The sequence below is a fragment of the Lepidothrix coronata genome, unplaced genomic scaffold, assembly GCF_001604755.1.
Source record: "Lepidothrix coronata isolate B3197 unplaced genomic scaffold, Lepidothrix_coronata-1.0 Scaffold34, whole genome shotgun sequence".
Taxonomy (NCBI): Eukaryota; Metazoa; Chordata; class Aves; order Passeriformes; family Pipridae; genus Lepidothrix; species Lepidothrix coronata.
Window position 1 is genome coordinate 5,473,844 of NW_016690214.1, and position 13,842 is coordinate 5,487,685.

The 13,842-nt window shown below is 43.0% G+C and overlaps 2 protein-coding genes across 3 annotated transcripts in view; one reads left to right on the plus strand and one right to left on the minus strand.

Moving 5' to 3' along the window:
• Positions 1-748: 748 nt before the first annotated feature.
• On the plus strand, positions 749-7,409 carry ANKRD40 (ankyrin repeat domain 40). Its single transcript, XM_017811993.1, has 5 exons — positions 749-906; positions 2,428-2,576; positions 3,580-4,053; positions 4,908-5,089; positions 6,246-7,409. Exons 1-5 carry the CDS (start codon positions 764-766, stop codon positions 6,384-6,386), a joined length of 1,089 nt encoding a protein of 362 aa, XP_017667482.1. The 5' UTR covers positions 749-763; the 3' UTR covers positions 6,387-7,409.
• A 1,935-nt stretch (positions 7,410-9,344) lies between these two features.
• Positions 9,345-13,842, minus strand: part of ABCC3 (ATP binding cassette subfamily C member 3) — a 48,040-nt gene continuing 43,542 nt past the window's right edge. For both annotated transcript variants that reach the window (XM_017811988.1, XM_017811989.1), the window contains 5 exons: positions 13,245-13,391; positions 12,161-12,319; positions 11,618-11,784; positions 10,419-10,613; positions 9,345-9,778 (listed from right to left, as the gene is read on the minus strand). In XM_017811988.1, the coding sequence (XP_017667477.1) occupies positions 9,670-9,778; positions 10,419-10,613; positions 11,618-11,784; positions 12,161-12,319; positions 13,245-13,391 (777 nt within the window). In that variant the 3' untranslated portion in view covers positions 9,345-9,669. The remainder of the gene's footprint in view (positions 9,779-10,418; positions 10,614-11,617; positions 11,785-12,160; positions 12,320-13,244; positions 13,392-13,842) is intronic.

The window sequence follows — 13,842 nt, forward strand, 5'->3', positions numbered from 1 at the left end:
TTCCTAAGCAGAACAACAGGACGCTCCTGTGGAAGTGTCCATGGCCAGGTTGGACGGGGCTTGGAGCAACCTGGTCTAGTGAGAGGTGTCCCCAGGGGGTTGGGATGAGATGATCTTTAAGGTCCCTTCCAACCCAAGGTCCCTCCCAATCCAAATCCTCATAATCTTAAAAATCTCTTCAGTACCTCCTTTCATGGCAGTCAGCAGATAAACCCAATTTTTCCAAATCTCTCTATTTACCCTCTTTAGCAGCAGGCTAGTGCAGAACGGTGGCCATCATAACATTGTTTCCTTAACCTGGGTAAAACCACTGGATTAACTGAATCTTACTTAAATTACCAGAGATACTCAGTGAGCTAGAAATATATCCAATCCCTGAAAGTACTCAAAGCCAGGTTGGATGGGGCTTGGAGCAACCTGACCTAGTGGAAGGTGTCCCTGCCTATGGGAGGGGGAAGGTGGAACGAGACGATCTTTAAGGTCCCTTCCAACTCAAACCATTCTACAATTCCGCGACTCATTCTACTAACGATTACAGAGCGCGCAAGAACAACAAGCAGGGCAGGAGACACCCTCTATTGTGCATTTGCACGTTAAATAATATTAAATGACTGCGGGAGCGCCCCGTCCCGCCGGGCAGCGGCAGCGGCCGCGCCCCGCCCGCCCTGCGCTGCGCCGGAACCGGCTGTCGGGGCCGGGTTGTCACCGGCAATAGGTTCCCCCATCGCGGGGGTGTGGGCCGAGGGTCCCGGCGCCGGCGGGGATGCGGGAGGCGGGCGCGGAGCTGGCGGAGCGGGAGCGGCAGGAGCGGCTGCGGGAGGCGGCGGCGCTGGGGGACGCGGAGGAGGTGCGGCGGCTCGTGGAGCTGGGGGTCGGCCTCAACTCCCAGAACGAAGTCAACGGATGGTAAGGGCCGCCCTTCCCCGGGCCCCCCCGGCGCTCCCGCGGGTTCGCTCTTCACCTGAGGTGCCAATTGAGAAGGGAATAAAAGGTCGATCCGCCGCGGAACACTCTGTGGAGCGATCCCCGTTCCGGAGGTGCGGCTGATAACCGGGGTCTCAAACAGGGGTCCCCATCCCACCTCCTGCGCCTTTCGCCGCTTCTCGGGGTCGCTGTGCACTTACTTTGTATTGATGGGTTTGGGTTTTTTTCTCCTTCTCCAGGTCACTGTGTACTTACTTTGTACTTATAGTGGTGGGTTAGATTTTTTTTTTTTCCCCAGCCTGAGACAGCAGAGGCTGTCAGAACACAAACCTCGGCTTTACCTGTTCACGTCTAACTAGAAATATTTATTATTGACTCTAAACCAAGTTTGAAAATGGCTTTCCCTTTCAAGCAGGGACCCTGCAGGCTGTTTCAGGGGATGTATACAAACGCTTTGGTTTTGACATCTCATTCACACCCACCTGAGGACACTAAAGCCAAGGCTGTTCTGTAATAGACACACAAACCACAGCAAAACAAAAAACCCAGAGTGGAAAAGGCTTTTTGGGGCTGGACTTTCAACTAAAACATTTTCCCTGTCTAAGTTTATTTATCTCTATTTTAATTCTTAAAAAAATAAATAAACTTGGAGAAGGGTTGAGTGTGTTCATTTTTCAGAAGTTTCCTTCAGCTGGAGCTAAAGAATTAAAACATAAACACTGGAGAAAGGTCAAACACCTCTAGAAGCTGGGATAAGAAATGATGGTCTGACTGTATAGCAAGTTACAGGTGTGAGTCTAAGTCCCCAATACTAAGTTTAGTAGCTTTTAAATAAGTTTAGTAGCTTTTAAGATGTTTCCTTACTATGTCTCTCTAGTCAGTGACTGCAAATAATAATTAAAAAACATAGAAAAGCATTCAGTTCTGTGCATCAGTTACAGATTGCAGAAAACTAGAGTTGTCTGCAGATCAAAGCTGGGGAATTGCTGGTGCAGCAAATAGCAACTGGGCAAAGAACTGTGCTGAGAAACTATAGAATATTTTAAGCATTATTTACTTGTCAAAAGTGCAAGTCCTTGTGCTGACAGCATTAATTAAAGAGTACAAATAGCATCCTAGGGAAGTATCCCTAATAGATTATATATATATACATGGACAAGTATTTTAAGTACAGATGATTTTTTCAAAGATTAAGATAGCATGCACAAGATTTGTTTTTTATATTTAATTTTCCAGCAAAGTTTATACCTAAGAAAACACAAATTGAAATGATCTTGAGCTTTAAAAACACTGCTTTGGTAATGGGTATCAAGAGCATTAGAACAAGGGAAAATGATATCAGCAAGTGCCGTTGCAGGCTCTGAATCCAGTGTACATTTCCAAGGAAGTTTGCAATTCAAACCTGTTTTGCTGGACATGCATTAGGTCTTGTTCTTCTCACAGGCAGTGAGAACAGTGGAAATGAATCTGCTTTGACACAGAGTTAATGTTTTCCACGTGCAGGACGTGTTTGCACTGGGCCTGTAAGCGGAACCACGCGGCCGTGGTGGCTTATCTGCTGCACGCAGGAGCAGACAAGGACATCCTGACCAAGAAAGGAGAGAGGCCAGCCCAGTTAACATCCAAGAGAGAGATCAAGGAGATGCTGGGAGGTAAACTAGTCAAAGACTAGTAAAGGGCTGTTTAAGCATGTGTGCTCCAGTCTTTGTTTTGCATGCGAAGAGACTGTGTTTGGATTTCAGTACTAACTACACTTGATTTCTAGTGTTTACTTGGTAAGAAAACAAAGTTTAAGAAAAGAGGATTACCAACAAATTCCATACCCAGCTAGCCAAACTTTTTTCTAAACACTGACAAATTAGAAAAACTGTTATTTTGAAGAATGCCATGCAGCAGACAGATACAGCTTCCTGTTTTTAAAAAGGCAATGGGAGAAAAAATCTCTCGAATTTGTAGGAAGCCCTTATATGATCAACACCTAATTCTCCCGATGTTCTGTGTTGAAATAAATAGAAAATTAGCAGCTCGTTAAAGGACATTGGTAGAGCATCTTTATCATGTTTGTAACTGCTGGAGCAGAGTAGGATTTGCTGCTGGAGGTGATAAGTAATTTGAAATATGGTCGATTAACAGCCTCTCCCCTCCCCTTTGTACTCCCCTGTCTGGTTTTGTTTTCATTGTTGTCTCCCAGCTGTTGAATGGGTAATGCTGCAGCTCTCCCAGTACTGCATGTTCCCTTCCCTTTATCCCCTGCCTTAATATCGACCCTTTGTTTTTTGTTGCCTGATACATTATGAAAACGACACCACCAGAGACTGTGTTACAACACGCTGCTATGGATTAAAACAAACCAAAACAGAAGTACTGCCCCATTTAGAAGGAATTAGTACCCCTAGAATCACTAGAATCAGACTCAGCTTTTGTGTTCACTGTATGGCAACACCTGAGCACGGTTCTGTTTACCGTGGAAAAAAAAGGTGCAGGTCTTCCTGATACATTTTTTAACCTGTGATGCTTTTAACACTCCCAATAATAATAATAATAATAATAATAATAATAATAATAATAATAATAATAATAATAAAGAAATAAAGCAGTGCAATAGCAATAATTCTTTTCCCCCCCTCAGAGAATGTTGTTTTGTTTGTTTTACAGTGGAGGACGATGAACTCCCGGACCTAAAGCAAGATTCAGACCTGCCAATCATCCCCAATTACCTGGCTAACCCACCTTTCCCTTATGTTTATAACACCACGGGTAGCAGCATTCCAGATCCCACTGTGAATGGGAATGTCTCCCATTCTGAACCGCACGATGCCGACTCTCTGTCCGTGCCTGACGCGGAGCTTTACAGACGTGCGCCGCCACAGCACGGGAACGCTGCTCCCGAGGGGGCTCCCAATGGGGACCTGCCACCCCTGCCCCGAGGGCCTGCTGGGCCACCACGCTCACATCCTGTCCTCCAGAGAACTCCTGTTTACCAGGGGCCGTTGTCGTGGAGCAGAGGCCCCCCTTCGCCGGCAGGATCCAACCAGTCCGTACCCCAGCAAGAGAACGGCTCCCGCGTGGGGCCTGTGCCAGCCTTCCAGCCCGTGTTCTTCACAGGAGCTTTTCCACTCAATATGCAAGGTAACAGCAAAAGTCTCCTCTCACTTCATCTGAGATCTTCTGTCACCTTGGGCAGTGCAGACTAATCAGGGTCACACGTATTCACAGCACTTCCAGAGATTTTCAGGTTCCCGTGCTTAGACATTCATGAAATATTTGTAGGGAATGAAAGATGCAGGTATCCTGTTTCTGCTGGAACTGGTATTAAAATATTGATGAAAACATTTGCTGTTTGTCTCAATTGTCATAAAAGCATACAGGCCCCAGGGTAATCTAATTCTCTAAATAGCATAGTCCAGGCTGCAAATACAGAACGTGAGTGTGCAGCTGGTGAGCTCAAGAGAACCTCACATGGCTCAGTCTGCACCCAGGTCTTGAGCTGAATTGCTCTGGGATCTGCCAGTTCTGCAGGGAAGCTTTGCCTGCCCAGAGAGGGAAATCTGCAATTCCAGTTTCTGTTCAGAATTTAATGCTTGAAATAAAAGGTGTTCTGATGCCATGGGTTGGCAATGAGAATTTAACTGATGACCAAAAGAGTAAATAAAAGCAATCTTGGATTGCTCAGGAAACTGATAATCAGTATAATCTGCTGTTAAGTTAGCTTAAATCCAGTAAGGTGAGTATTCATGCAAAGGCTCAGACATCCACACACACACTGCATTAGATTTGTAATGATTTTTTTCATATAGGTTGATGAAAGTCAATGTAATGAAAACTCTGCTCATACAATTCCAGTTTTTGCTTTCCAAGTATTCACATGTTGTTACAAATGACACAAACAAGGTTAATATAATACAGAAGTATTCAAAAGTTAGTCTATAGTTTTGAATTCCTTTATACATCTGCCTATTAATATGCCTTTTTATTTCTAATAGAACTGGTGCTTAAAGTTAGAATACAAAACCCTAATCTTAGAGAAAATGACTTCATTGAAATTGAACTGGACAGACAAGAACTGACCTACAAGGAACTGCTCCGAGTGAGTTGCCATGAGCTGGGTGTGAACCCCGAGCACGTACAGAAGATCAGAAAATTACCAAATACAATGTTAAGAAAGGTAAGAACTCTACATTTTGAAGTGCATTAACTTATAAAAAACATTTTTAGATTACTGTTATAAAGGGATAATTTGTTGGTCACCTGCATAGGCCCATGTTGGAAAAAAAAAAGAAAAACAAAATGAAAAACCTTCCTTCAACTTCCAACACTCAGCAGTTGTTTTGGTTTTTTGTTAAGTAAAAAGGCTCTTGAAGTTTCTTTTCATAACCATTTGGTGTTGAACCCAATTAATACCTGATTTTGTGAGCTGCCATCAGCATTTGAAAGGCCTGCAGAACTCAGCCGAGCTCTTCAAGTTCATCAAGGCCTGGCTGGAGTCCTTGCACAAACAGAGAGATGTTTCAGAATTACTCAGTGCAGGTCTCTGAACGGAACTGTCCTTACTTCAGTGGACGTTTACCCCTGCAGCAAACACAAAAGGCACCTGCTGACCTGTTTTACCAACTCACCACTGACCTCTCTTTCACTCTGAAATCCTTGCAGAGCATTGCTGGCGTCACTCGTGGGCCAAATCTGATTAGGAGTAATAGACTTCACCCTGCTGCATCTTCACTGACTATAGGATGACTTATTCTGTGTTAGTCAAGAAGTGGAGGGAAAAGAAAAAGACACAAGGAATTCTGTCACTTGCCAACTTCAGTTATTGTTGAAAAGAGTTTTTATATCCAGCTCTAATCACTTCAGGACACTTACTGTTCCTTGAGGTGACAAAAATCCAGTTCTGTGTCATGCTGTTGGCAGCAGAGCAGGGCTGTGGGGGGCCCAGAGCTGGCCTTAGTGGGCTGCTCTGGAGGAAGCTGCATGCAGGACCTTCTTTGGTAGATGCAAGTATCAATTCATGAGCTTCTAAGAATTATCAAGCAGGAAAAAAAAAGAGGAGTTGGGTGGCATGCAGTAGGTCTTGACAAGTGCAATTCCTCTAATCACTTGCACTCACCATCAGTGTTGCATTCCTTCTAAAAATAGACTTAAGTGAGTAGCTGAATAGGATCCCAAAATAAATATAAGATGCAACAGGATGTCTGCTTTCCAGCTTACTGTAAAGAATTGTCTTATTTATAGATACATACTTGTGTTAGTATGAGATAGTTTTAACTTACCTCTGCAAAATTAACAGACAGTATCACCTAACTACTTATTTTATTTATTTAAAGGACAAAGATGTTGCAAGGCTACAGGATTTCCAAGAATTGGAGCTTGTTCTAACAGTAAGCGACAAAAACTTACTTTTCAGAGTCCCAACACTTTCTGAACGGAGTGGTTATAACAAGAAGGCATCAGAACTTACATACTAATTGTTCAAGGAATAAAACAAAATATTTGTATCTCTCATTTTAAAATTAAGTTTGAAATACAATATGTATAAGGGCTAATGATGTGAAAAAAAATCTATTTTGTTAACCTGGAAATAAATTAAAGTGGTTATGCACAGTTACAGCTTCTAGTTAATCTAAGAGCAGTGAGTCTGATATGAAAGTAGCTCAATGCAAAGGAAGTATTGGCAGAAGTATCTGTTAATGCGACACTTTTCCTTACAAAAAGATAATCTTCAAACACTGCAGAGTTAGCAGCTCTCAGGGAAAGGCTTACCTTAAGCTGTTCTAATAATTTGATTGCTATAAAATAGCAGAGGTACTCAAGCTAAAGAACCTGCCACGAAGCCCATTTAGTGTTTGTACTGAGTCCATTACCATTAATGTTCCCTTTTTAGATTGTGTATATTAAGTCATATCTTACTTAGAAGGAAAAAAACAGAAGGGTTTAAATGTGTGGAAGAAGCACAAAACTATGTCTCGTTTGAATACTATCAAGTGACTTATTACCTGTGATTTCTTAATCCCTGTTTACACTTTTCCCCATTTCTCAGGTTAAAAATAAAAGTGATAGTAATTATCCAAATAATAAATATGCTCTCAACCAAAATCCCTTTTATTGTTGTCTGTCAGTATATAGCATTGACATGTGCAATTTAAAATCCTGTTCTTCTTACTGTATTGACATTTCTCCAATGCTGCTTTAATTTCCCCTTTTAAAAGCACAAAATTGTAATTTTATTTTCCTTTTGCCTCTGCATTCCTGAGAAAGATTGCATCTTGAACCTATAAAGTTGCCTGTGTAAAAAGAAACAAGTGCCCAGTGATTTCTGGGCTGATATTAAATCTTCCTGTGTTCCTATGCAATGTATTTTATTTTTTTCCCTATGACTTGTGTTTACCCATGTTGTTTACTGAAGAAAACCAAAACCACAGTTACTTAAAATTCAGAATTTGACTAATTTGCTGTGAAATTCTGGAATAAAGAAATTGAAAAGTATTTAAGAGCTGGATTTTATCTGATTTTTTTTTTTTTAGGATTTTAGTATTTAGTCTCTCCACTTGCATTTGATGAAGAGTTCTCTCGTAGCTTAAGTGAAAAGTGGGTGCTGTGGATTAGATGAGCAAACTAAAGTATGAGATGTAACAGGCAAACAGAACACACCAAACTGGACTGAATTTTCCTGTTTCTTCGTCTTCCCCTTCCCTCCCTCCCCCAGTTTCTTTGGAAACTGCAGCAACCAAAGGAATTTATCTTTGTCTTGTCTAAGAGTTCAGAGCTGTGCAATGTCTGTACCTGCCTGACAGCCGAGGTGTGCTGAGCTGGGAGCCTCCCAGACGAGCCGGAGGCAACGCCAAGGCCAGCGCTGCATCCGGAACTCCGACTGCTCCAGGTGACTCCCCCTGACTGGGGCGGGACACCAACCCCAGCCTCGGCCCCTTTCTCAGAGCAAAGGAGAGCGGTGACCCGTATCACAGCCAATACCTCGGGAACTCACCCGCCCCGGGCCGTGCTCGCTGCTCTGTGCGCAGGGAGCAGCTCCTGCAGCGGGGACTGAGCACACAAGAGGGAGCCCGCTCCCAGCCTGCCGCCCGCGGGATGCACCCGCAACACAGATCGGCGCAAACACCCCAATTTCCTCTGTGCCAGTTCACTCGGCTGAAGTTCAGTCTCCTGAGGTGAATATAAAACATTTTGTCGCACCGAAACAGCCTCTTCTGCAAAAGTGCTGGAGGTCAAACAGCCCGAGGCATTGGCAATATATGATTTTTATATCAGATTTCTGGTGGAATATTAACTGCTGTAGAATGGAATAACAAAATCATCGTTCCTTGCATCACCCTGGCTGTTGCTTTCTCCCTGGCACACAGCACAGGATGGGTCAGGCATGGTCTGAGCACCAGCTGAATCCAGGAGGGTACCAGGGTTAACCAGCCAGAGCCACCAGGGGAAAGCTCGGCTGTTGGGTCAATGATCTTGCACAAATGCTGACCCCTATCTATGCATTCCCAGGAATATTTTTGTGTCTTATGCAGTTTATACACCGAAGACACTATTAGCACTCCTAACAATCCCATCAGTGTATAACCACTACATTCTGTGTGTGATAAATAATTCATTGCTTTGTCCTCTGCTATATGAAATGTTAATGCCTAATGAATGCTTGGCTGCAGATTCGTGTTTCTATTTAAGAAGTATAATTTGTAAGGATTAATAAATTATTATTTTTGTCTTCCCAAAGTTTTTCTGCGCTTGACTCCTGGTAAAATTTTTTCTTGCCAATGGGTTTGTGGAGTGCTTGGTGTAGGAAGAAAACAACTAAAGCAAAAGAGGTTCTAGCAGCAAATACTGTTTGAACAGAGGACTCCTTTCATCTGAGGAGGCCTGGTTATCAGTAATAAAATAGATATTTATCACTGTAAAACAAATCACACATTATTTCAGGTGATTAAGGAGTTGAACAAGATAAACTAAATACACACCAGCTCAGCATGCACGTTCAGCTAAAGTGGAGACTTACTCATGGTGACTCCATACCTAAGAGAGATACAGCAAAATTCTAGTACTTCTGTGCCAATCATGTCCCTGTAGGCTTGTGTGGAGCCTACTGAATTGGAAAAAATTGTGTGGTTAATGATTTATATGAAGCCATTTGTAGGTTTAGTTTTAAATACATGTTACTTCTTATGCTGAAGAGGAATTTTATAATGCTGAACTTGCCCTGGGCAGGCATCCCAAAGGTCCTGGGATAGCTCACAGCCTGGAAGCTGCAACATTCAACTCCCTCGCCCTGGGGAAATATTGAAAGGAATAGCTTGGAACCACTCAGAGGTTACACATCATTTCACTATTATTCAGCTGAGTCACGACTTAACTGGGCCTGTTTTCCACTTCAAACCCAATGAATCCTTATGCAGAAAACACACAAACCAGGTGTATTTTGTACCATTAATATAATTTACTAATTACAAACCTGAATGCAGTACTTATTGCCCTGCAGTACATACATTTTCTTGGCAGAATGTTTGGCCTTCTTTGGGAAAAAAAAAGCATATAATAAAATACTTTATGTATATAGAAAATATTTAAAAATATAAAATTCACTTTCTGGTCCTTGTAATTGTAAAATACTTTGTTCACATATCACAAGTTGAGTCTACTACAAAAACTGTTTTGTAAAATTACAGTACATTCACAAGTCACTTTTGTGGCAAGTCAGTAAGATTAAAAAAACACCAAACCAAAACCCAAGGGGTCTTCTCTTCATGCCAGTCCAGCATCTTTGGCCATACTGTAGAAAATGCCCTTTGCTGCTATAAGGTTTGCAGGTGTGTCAAATTCAGCTATGGTTCCATTGTCTAGAACAAGAACCCTGTGAAAAACAAAATAGGAGGTGGGGGGGAAGATGTGTCAGAGAATTCCTCGCAAGAAATGTGATACCTGTTTTTATCACAAAGCAAACTGCTCTAATCTTTACCTCACCTTTGTTTTCCTCAATTATTTTCACACAGATGATAAACATTCTCCCTGAGCTGCTGTTTGGCTAAAAAAGGTAGAGGGCAGTCACTATCTCCTGGGTCAATAAGAGGGGGAAAAAGTGTCATGCTGGTGGTTCTGGAAAATACAGTTCCAGAGAGCCAAGGAGATAAAAGCTCATGAAGTATACTAATATATTTTCAAGTAATTAATATGACATGCTGTTAGTGAAAAAGTTACAGCAGCTGCTGGTTTAACAAGGCTGCATAAGCTTCCTGACAGTGCCAGGAGTGCAGCTGGGCAGTGTCACCTGCACAGCTCTGGTTACTGAATATAGAACCTGTTTCTTACGCCAACAGAGCCAAAGTCAGGACTGGATATTCTGGGATTATATGGCTTAAACATCATTGCTTGCATACTGCCCAGCAAGAGCATGAGTGTGCCTATCTAGGGACAAACCCAACCCCTTCAGGTGCTGCCTCACATCCCCAGCAAACCCACGAGCCTCCCCCCCACGCACCACGGAGAGGCTGTACCTCGTGTAATCCATGATGGTGTTCAGCCTGTGTGCGATGGTCAGCACCGTGCAGTCCTCAAACTGGGTCCGGATTGTCATCTGGATGAGATCGTCCGTCTCCAGGTCGATGGCCGCCGTCGCCTCGTCCAGGATCAGGATCCTGGTCTTGCGCAGGAGGGCCCTGGCCAGGCACACGAGCTGCCTCTGGCCCACGCTGCAAACACACACAGGCTTTCACCAGCGAGGCCCCACAGCTCACAATCAGCCGTGCTGGAGCAGGTCACCCACTGTGACCTGTATGTGAAGTTACCCAAAAAACCCCAGAATGTTTAGCAAGCAGCCTTGCTAAATACACACACACAGGTTGCAGCATGCCAGCACTGACTGAGTGATATGTTACTGCCTGACCCAGTGCTGGCAGAGCCACCGAACATCTCTTTTATCATCATGACAAAAACCAGGGCAACTAATGATGACAATGCTTCTGCCCAAGCTCTCAGAAACACTCACAGTTCTAATAACATTGTGAGTTGTTTAGAAAAAAAAATGCTAATAAAAAGGAAAAAAAAATGTTATGAGGCTGCAAATCCTTTCTACCATAAAAAAAAATAATATATGTATATATATGGGCAGCCAGACTTCCTCCTCTGCCACAAACACAGCCTAGGCTTAGTCTTTGTCTGAGTGTCTGCAGGATGAGGAAGGAGCTGAACATTCATCACAGGCATAATCTGGTGACACCACAGCCTCGGAAGCCATTGAAGCATATCAAAACATGGCATTTTTATCATCCCCAGTCATGTCTTCATGGGTCTTCCAAATAATAAGGGAAAAAAAACATTGCTAAAGTGTCAGGCAGAGGACTCCTATTCAGCACAACAGTCGTGTATGTTATCAGGGCATTTCCCCTCCTACCAAACTGAGTTAAAGGACTGCCTGTCCCTACTATCTTGTCATCCTGAAACTTCTTTCTTTACTGATAAGATGGGACTTCAGTTTGGGAAAAATCCTTCCTGGAAGCAAAGAAGAATCAGATCGTTTGTGGCAGAGGCAGAACAGAAGGCAAATGTTTGAACCTTAGAGGCTTTCTTGGAAAAGGAATAGGGGGCTAAACCATTTCAGACACACCAGACCACAGCGTCAGCCTGTGCTCAGGTGTCCCACACTGCCACAGCTGAAGGAGAGCTCACTGTGTGTCCTAGTTCAAGCATTCCTTACCTGAGGTTCTCTCCACCTTCTGAGCACTCATATTCCAGCATGGATGGCTGACTGCTGACAAACCTCTTCAAATGAGACAGTTCAAGGGCTTTCCATATTTCCTCATCCGAATACTTGTTAAATGGGTCCAGGTTCATCCTCAATGTTCCAGAAAAGAGAACAGGATCCTGGATATAAAGCCAGTTCTCATTAGACAAGTGCTTTAGCAGTTTTAATACTATGTTTTAGATAATATTAGGAGTTACTTTGAGGTCTCTTGCATTACAGGGAGTCCACCTCCTAACCCCATCCACTCTGACAATACATTACATTATACACACTTCAAGTTCCAACTGTAAAGATGGTTTATCCTAAATCCTGTTTTATCACCCAGCATCAGCCTATAAGGTGGGGGAGACAGAACCACTTAAAGTATAAACAGTTTGTTTTTTTGAAACAATTTTCTAAGTGTAACAGAGCATTTTCCTCTGTGGATAAACCATTATTTACGGTTTGTTAAGCTGTTAGAGATCCTTCCTTTCCTGTGACACACAGAAACAGTACCTGAGGAATAATTGTTAGCCTCGATCGAAGGTCATGGAGACCAATTTCTGAAATTTTCACGCCATCAATTTTAATTTCCCCTTTTACAGCTTCCAGGATCCTAAAGAGACAGAGCGTCATGGAGGACTTCCCTGCTCCGGTTCTGCCAACAATTCCAATCTACAACAAATTGCAGGTTTAACAACAAAGCATATGGTTAAGAAGAAAACAACACCCAGCAAAAAAGCCCCAAAACAACCCCCCAAGATTCCTTGAAGAGGTTTGAAGCAATATCTGAATCTAAGAAATCCTTCATTAGTAATCCTGGGAATACACTGTAAAGTACTTATGGTCATTCCTGTAATTGGAATAATATTCCATATAAATATGTACAGGCCTAGAGCCATTCTGTGTAACTTTGGGTGATTAGTTGGAGTGCCCATGGTAGGAGTCCAGTCACTCAAGGACAAGAAACAAAGACTTTTGGGTCATACTTCGTGGTAAGTGTGTGTATCTCCATGCCAGAAGGATGCTGTCATCCTGTCTGCCCAGTATAAGGATAATTCTCTTCTCTTTTAATAACAGCCTGTTCAGGGGAGGACTTTCCCATGCTAATTGCTCTGTCACCAGCAGGCAAACCCCAGAACTTTCCAATGAAGCATGAAGAAATGAATTTCTCAGAAGAAAGACCATTTCCTGATTAAGAAAGCAAAGAATGTCATTTCCTTGCATGCCAAAAAATTCATGGGGAAAGTCAGAGAGCAGAAGAAACTGGAATTCCTTCTCCCATCTGCACTGCTTCAGAAAAGCGTTCTTGTCACTGAATTTTTGTCACTTGCACTGGTACTTCCTACACAGTGTATGGGAGCCTGTTGCCAAATGAACTTGGAAAGTCCAGAAAGTCCCATGCAATTGGTGCTACTGCTTCCAGCCTGCAGGATGCTGGCACAAGGACAGCACAGTTGTCACTGCTGCTCCTGCATTGCCAGCTGGAGGAGGTCTCCACCACTGGGGTCAGTGTGCTTGTAGACCCTCTCCTCTACTCCAGGTTGTCACTGGAGGCTCAGAACAAAGTTCTAGCAAAGACATCCAGCTGGTAACTCACCTTTTCCCCACCATGGACTTGGAGGTTTATACCCTTCAGCACCAGATCCAGGCCCTTCCTGTACCTCACTGAGTAATTCACAAACTCCAGCTCTCCCTTGGATGGCCAGTCTTCTGGGGGACTCTTGCCTTCAATGATCCAGGGAGCCTAAGGAAAACACAAGTCAGAAATGTCTCATAAAGGTTTAAGAAAAAAAAAATTCAAACCCAGGTACAAACATTTCAACTGATAAATCAAATATCCATTATCAAATAGATTTATAATAATGCAGGAAAAACATGGGGTCCAAGTATCTACCCGTTTGTCTTTGATGTGAAGTTTACAAGAAAAAAAGTCTGAGCACAAAGGGCTGGATCCTCAATGGATATAATTTTTTTCCTATTAACTTTAATAAAACACTGCTGGTTTCCTGCCAGCTTGAGCTCTGGTTTATAACATGTATCATGCACCTTGTCTAGCTTCCTTTTAGCTTCCAAACTAAACACTTGATCTCCAGAACCACACACTGCAGCTCTCCTCAGGTCCTCCATTTCCTAGTTCTTAGTATGTACACAGGGCTAACAAACCCCAGTGTGTCCAGAGAGCAGCAGCTTTCCTG

Bases quoted from the DNA above. Each gene is read 5' to 3' on its own strand.
- ANKRD40 (XM_017811993.1), top strand. From the start codon at position 764: ATGCGGGAGGCGGGCGCGGAGCTGGCGGAGCGGGAGCGGCAGGAGCGG. The intron at 2,577-3,579 runs GTAAACTAGTCA...TTTGTTTTACAG, and splicing joins GATCAAGGAGATGCTGGGAG to TGGAGGACGATGAACTCCCG. The intron at 4,054-4,907 runs GTAACAGCAAAA...TATTTCTAATAG, and splicing joins TTTTCCACTCAATATGCAAG to AACTGGTGCTTAAAGTTAGA.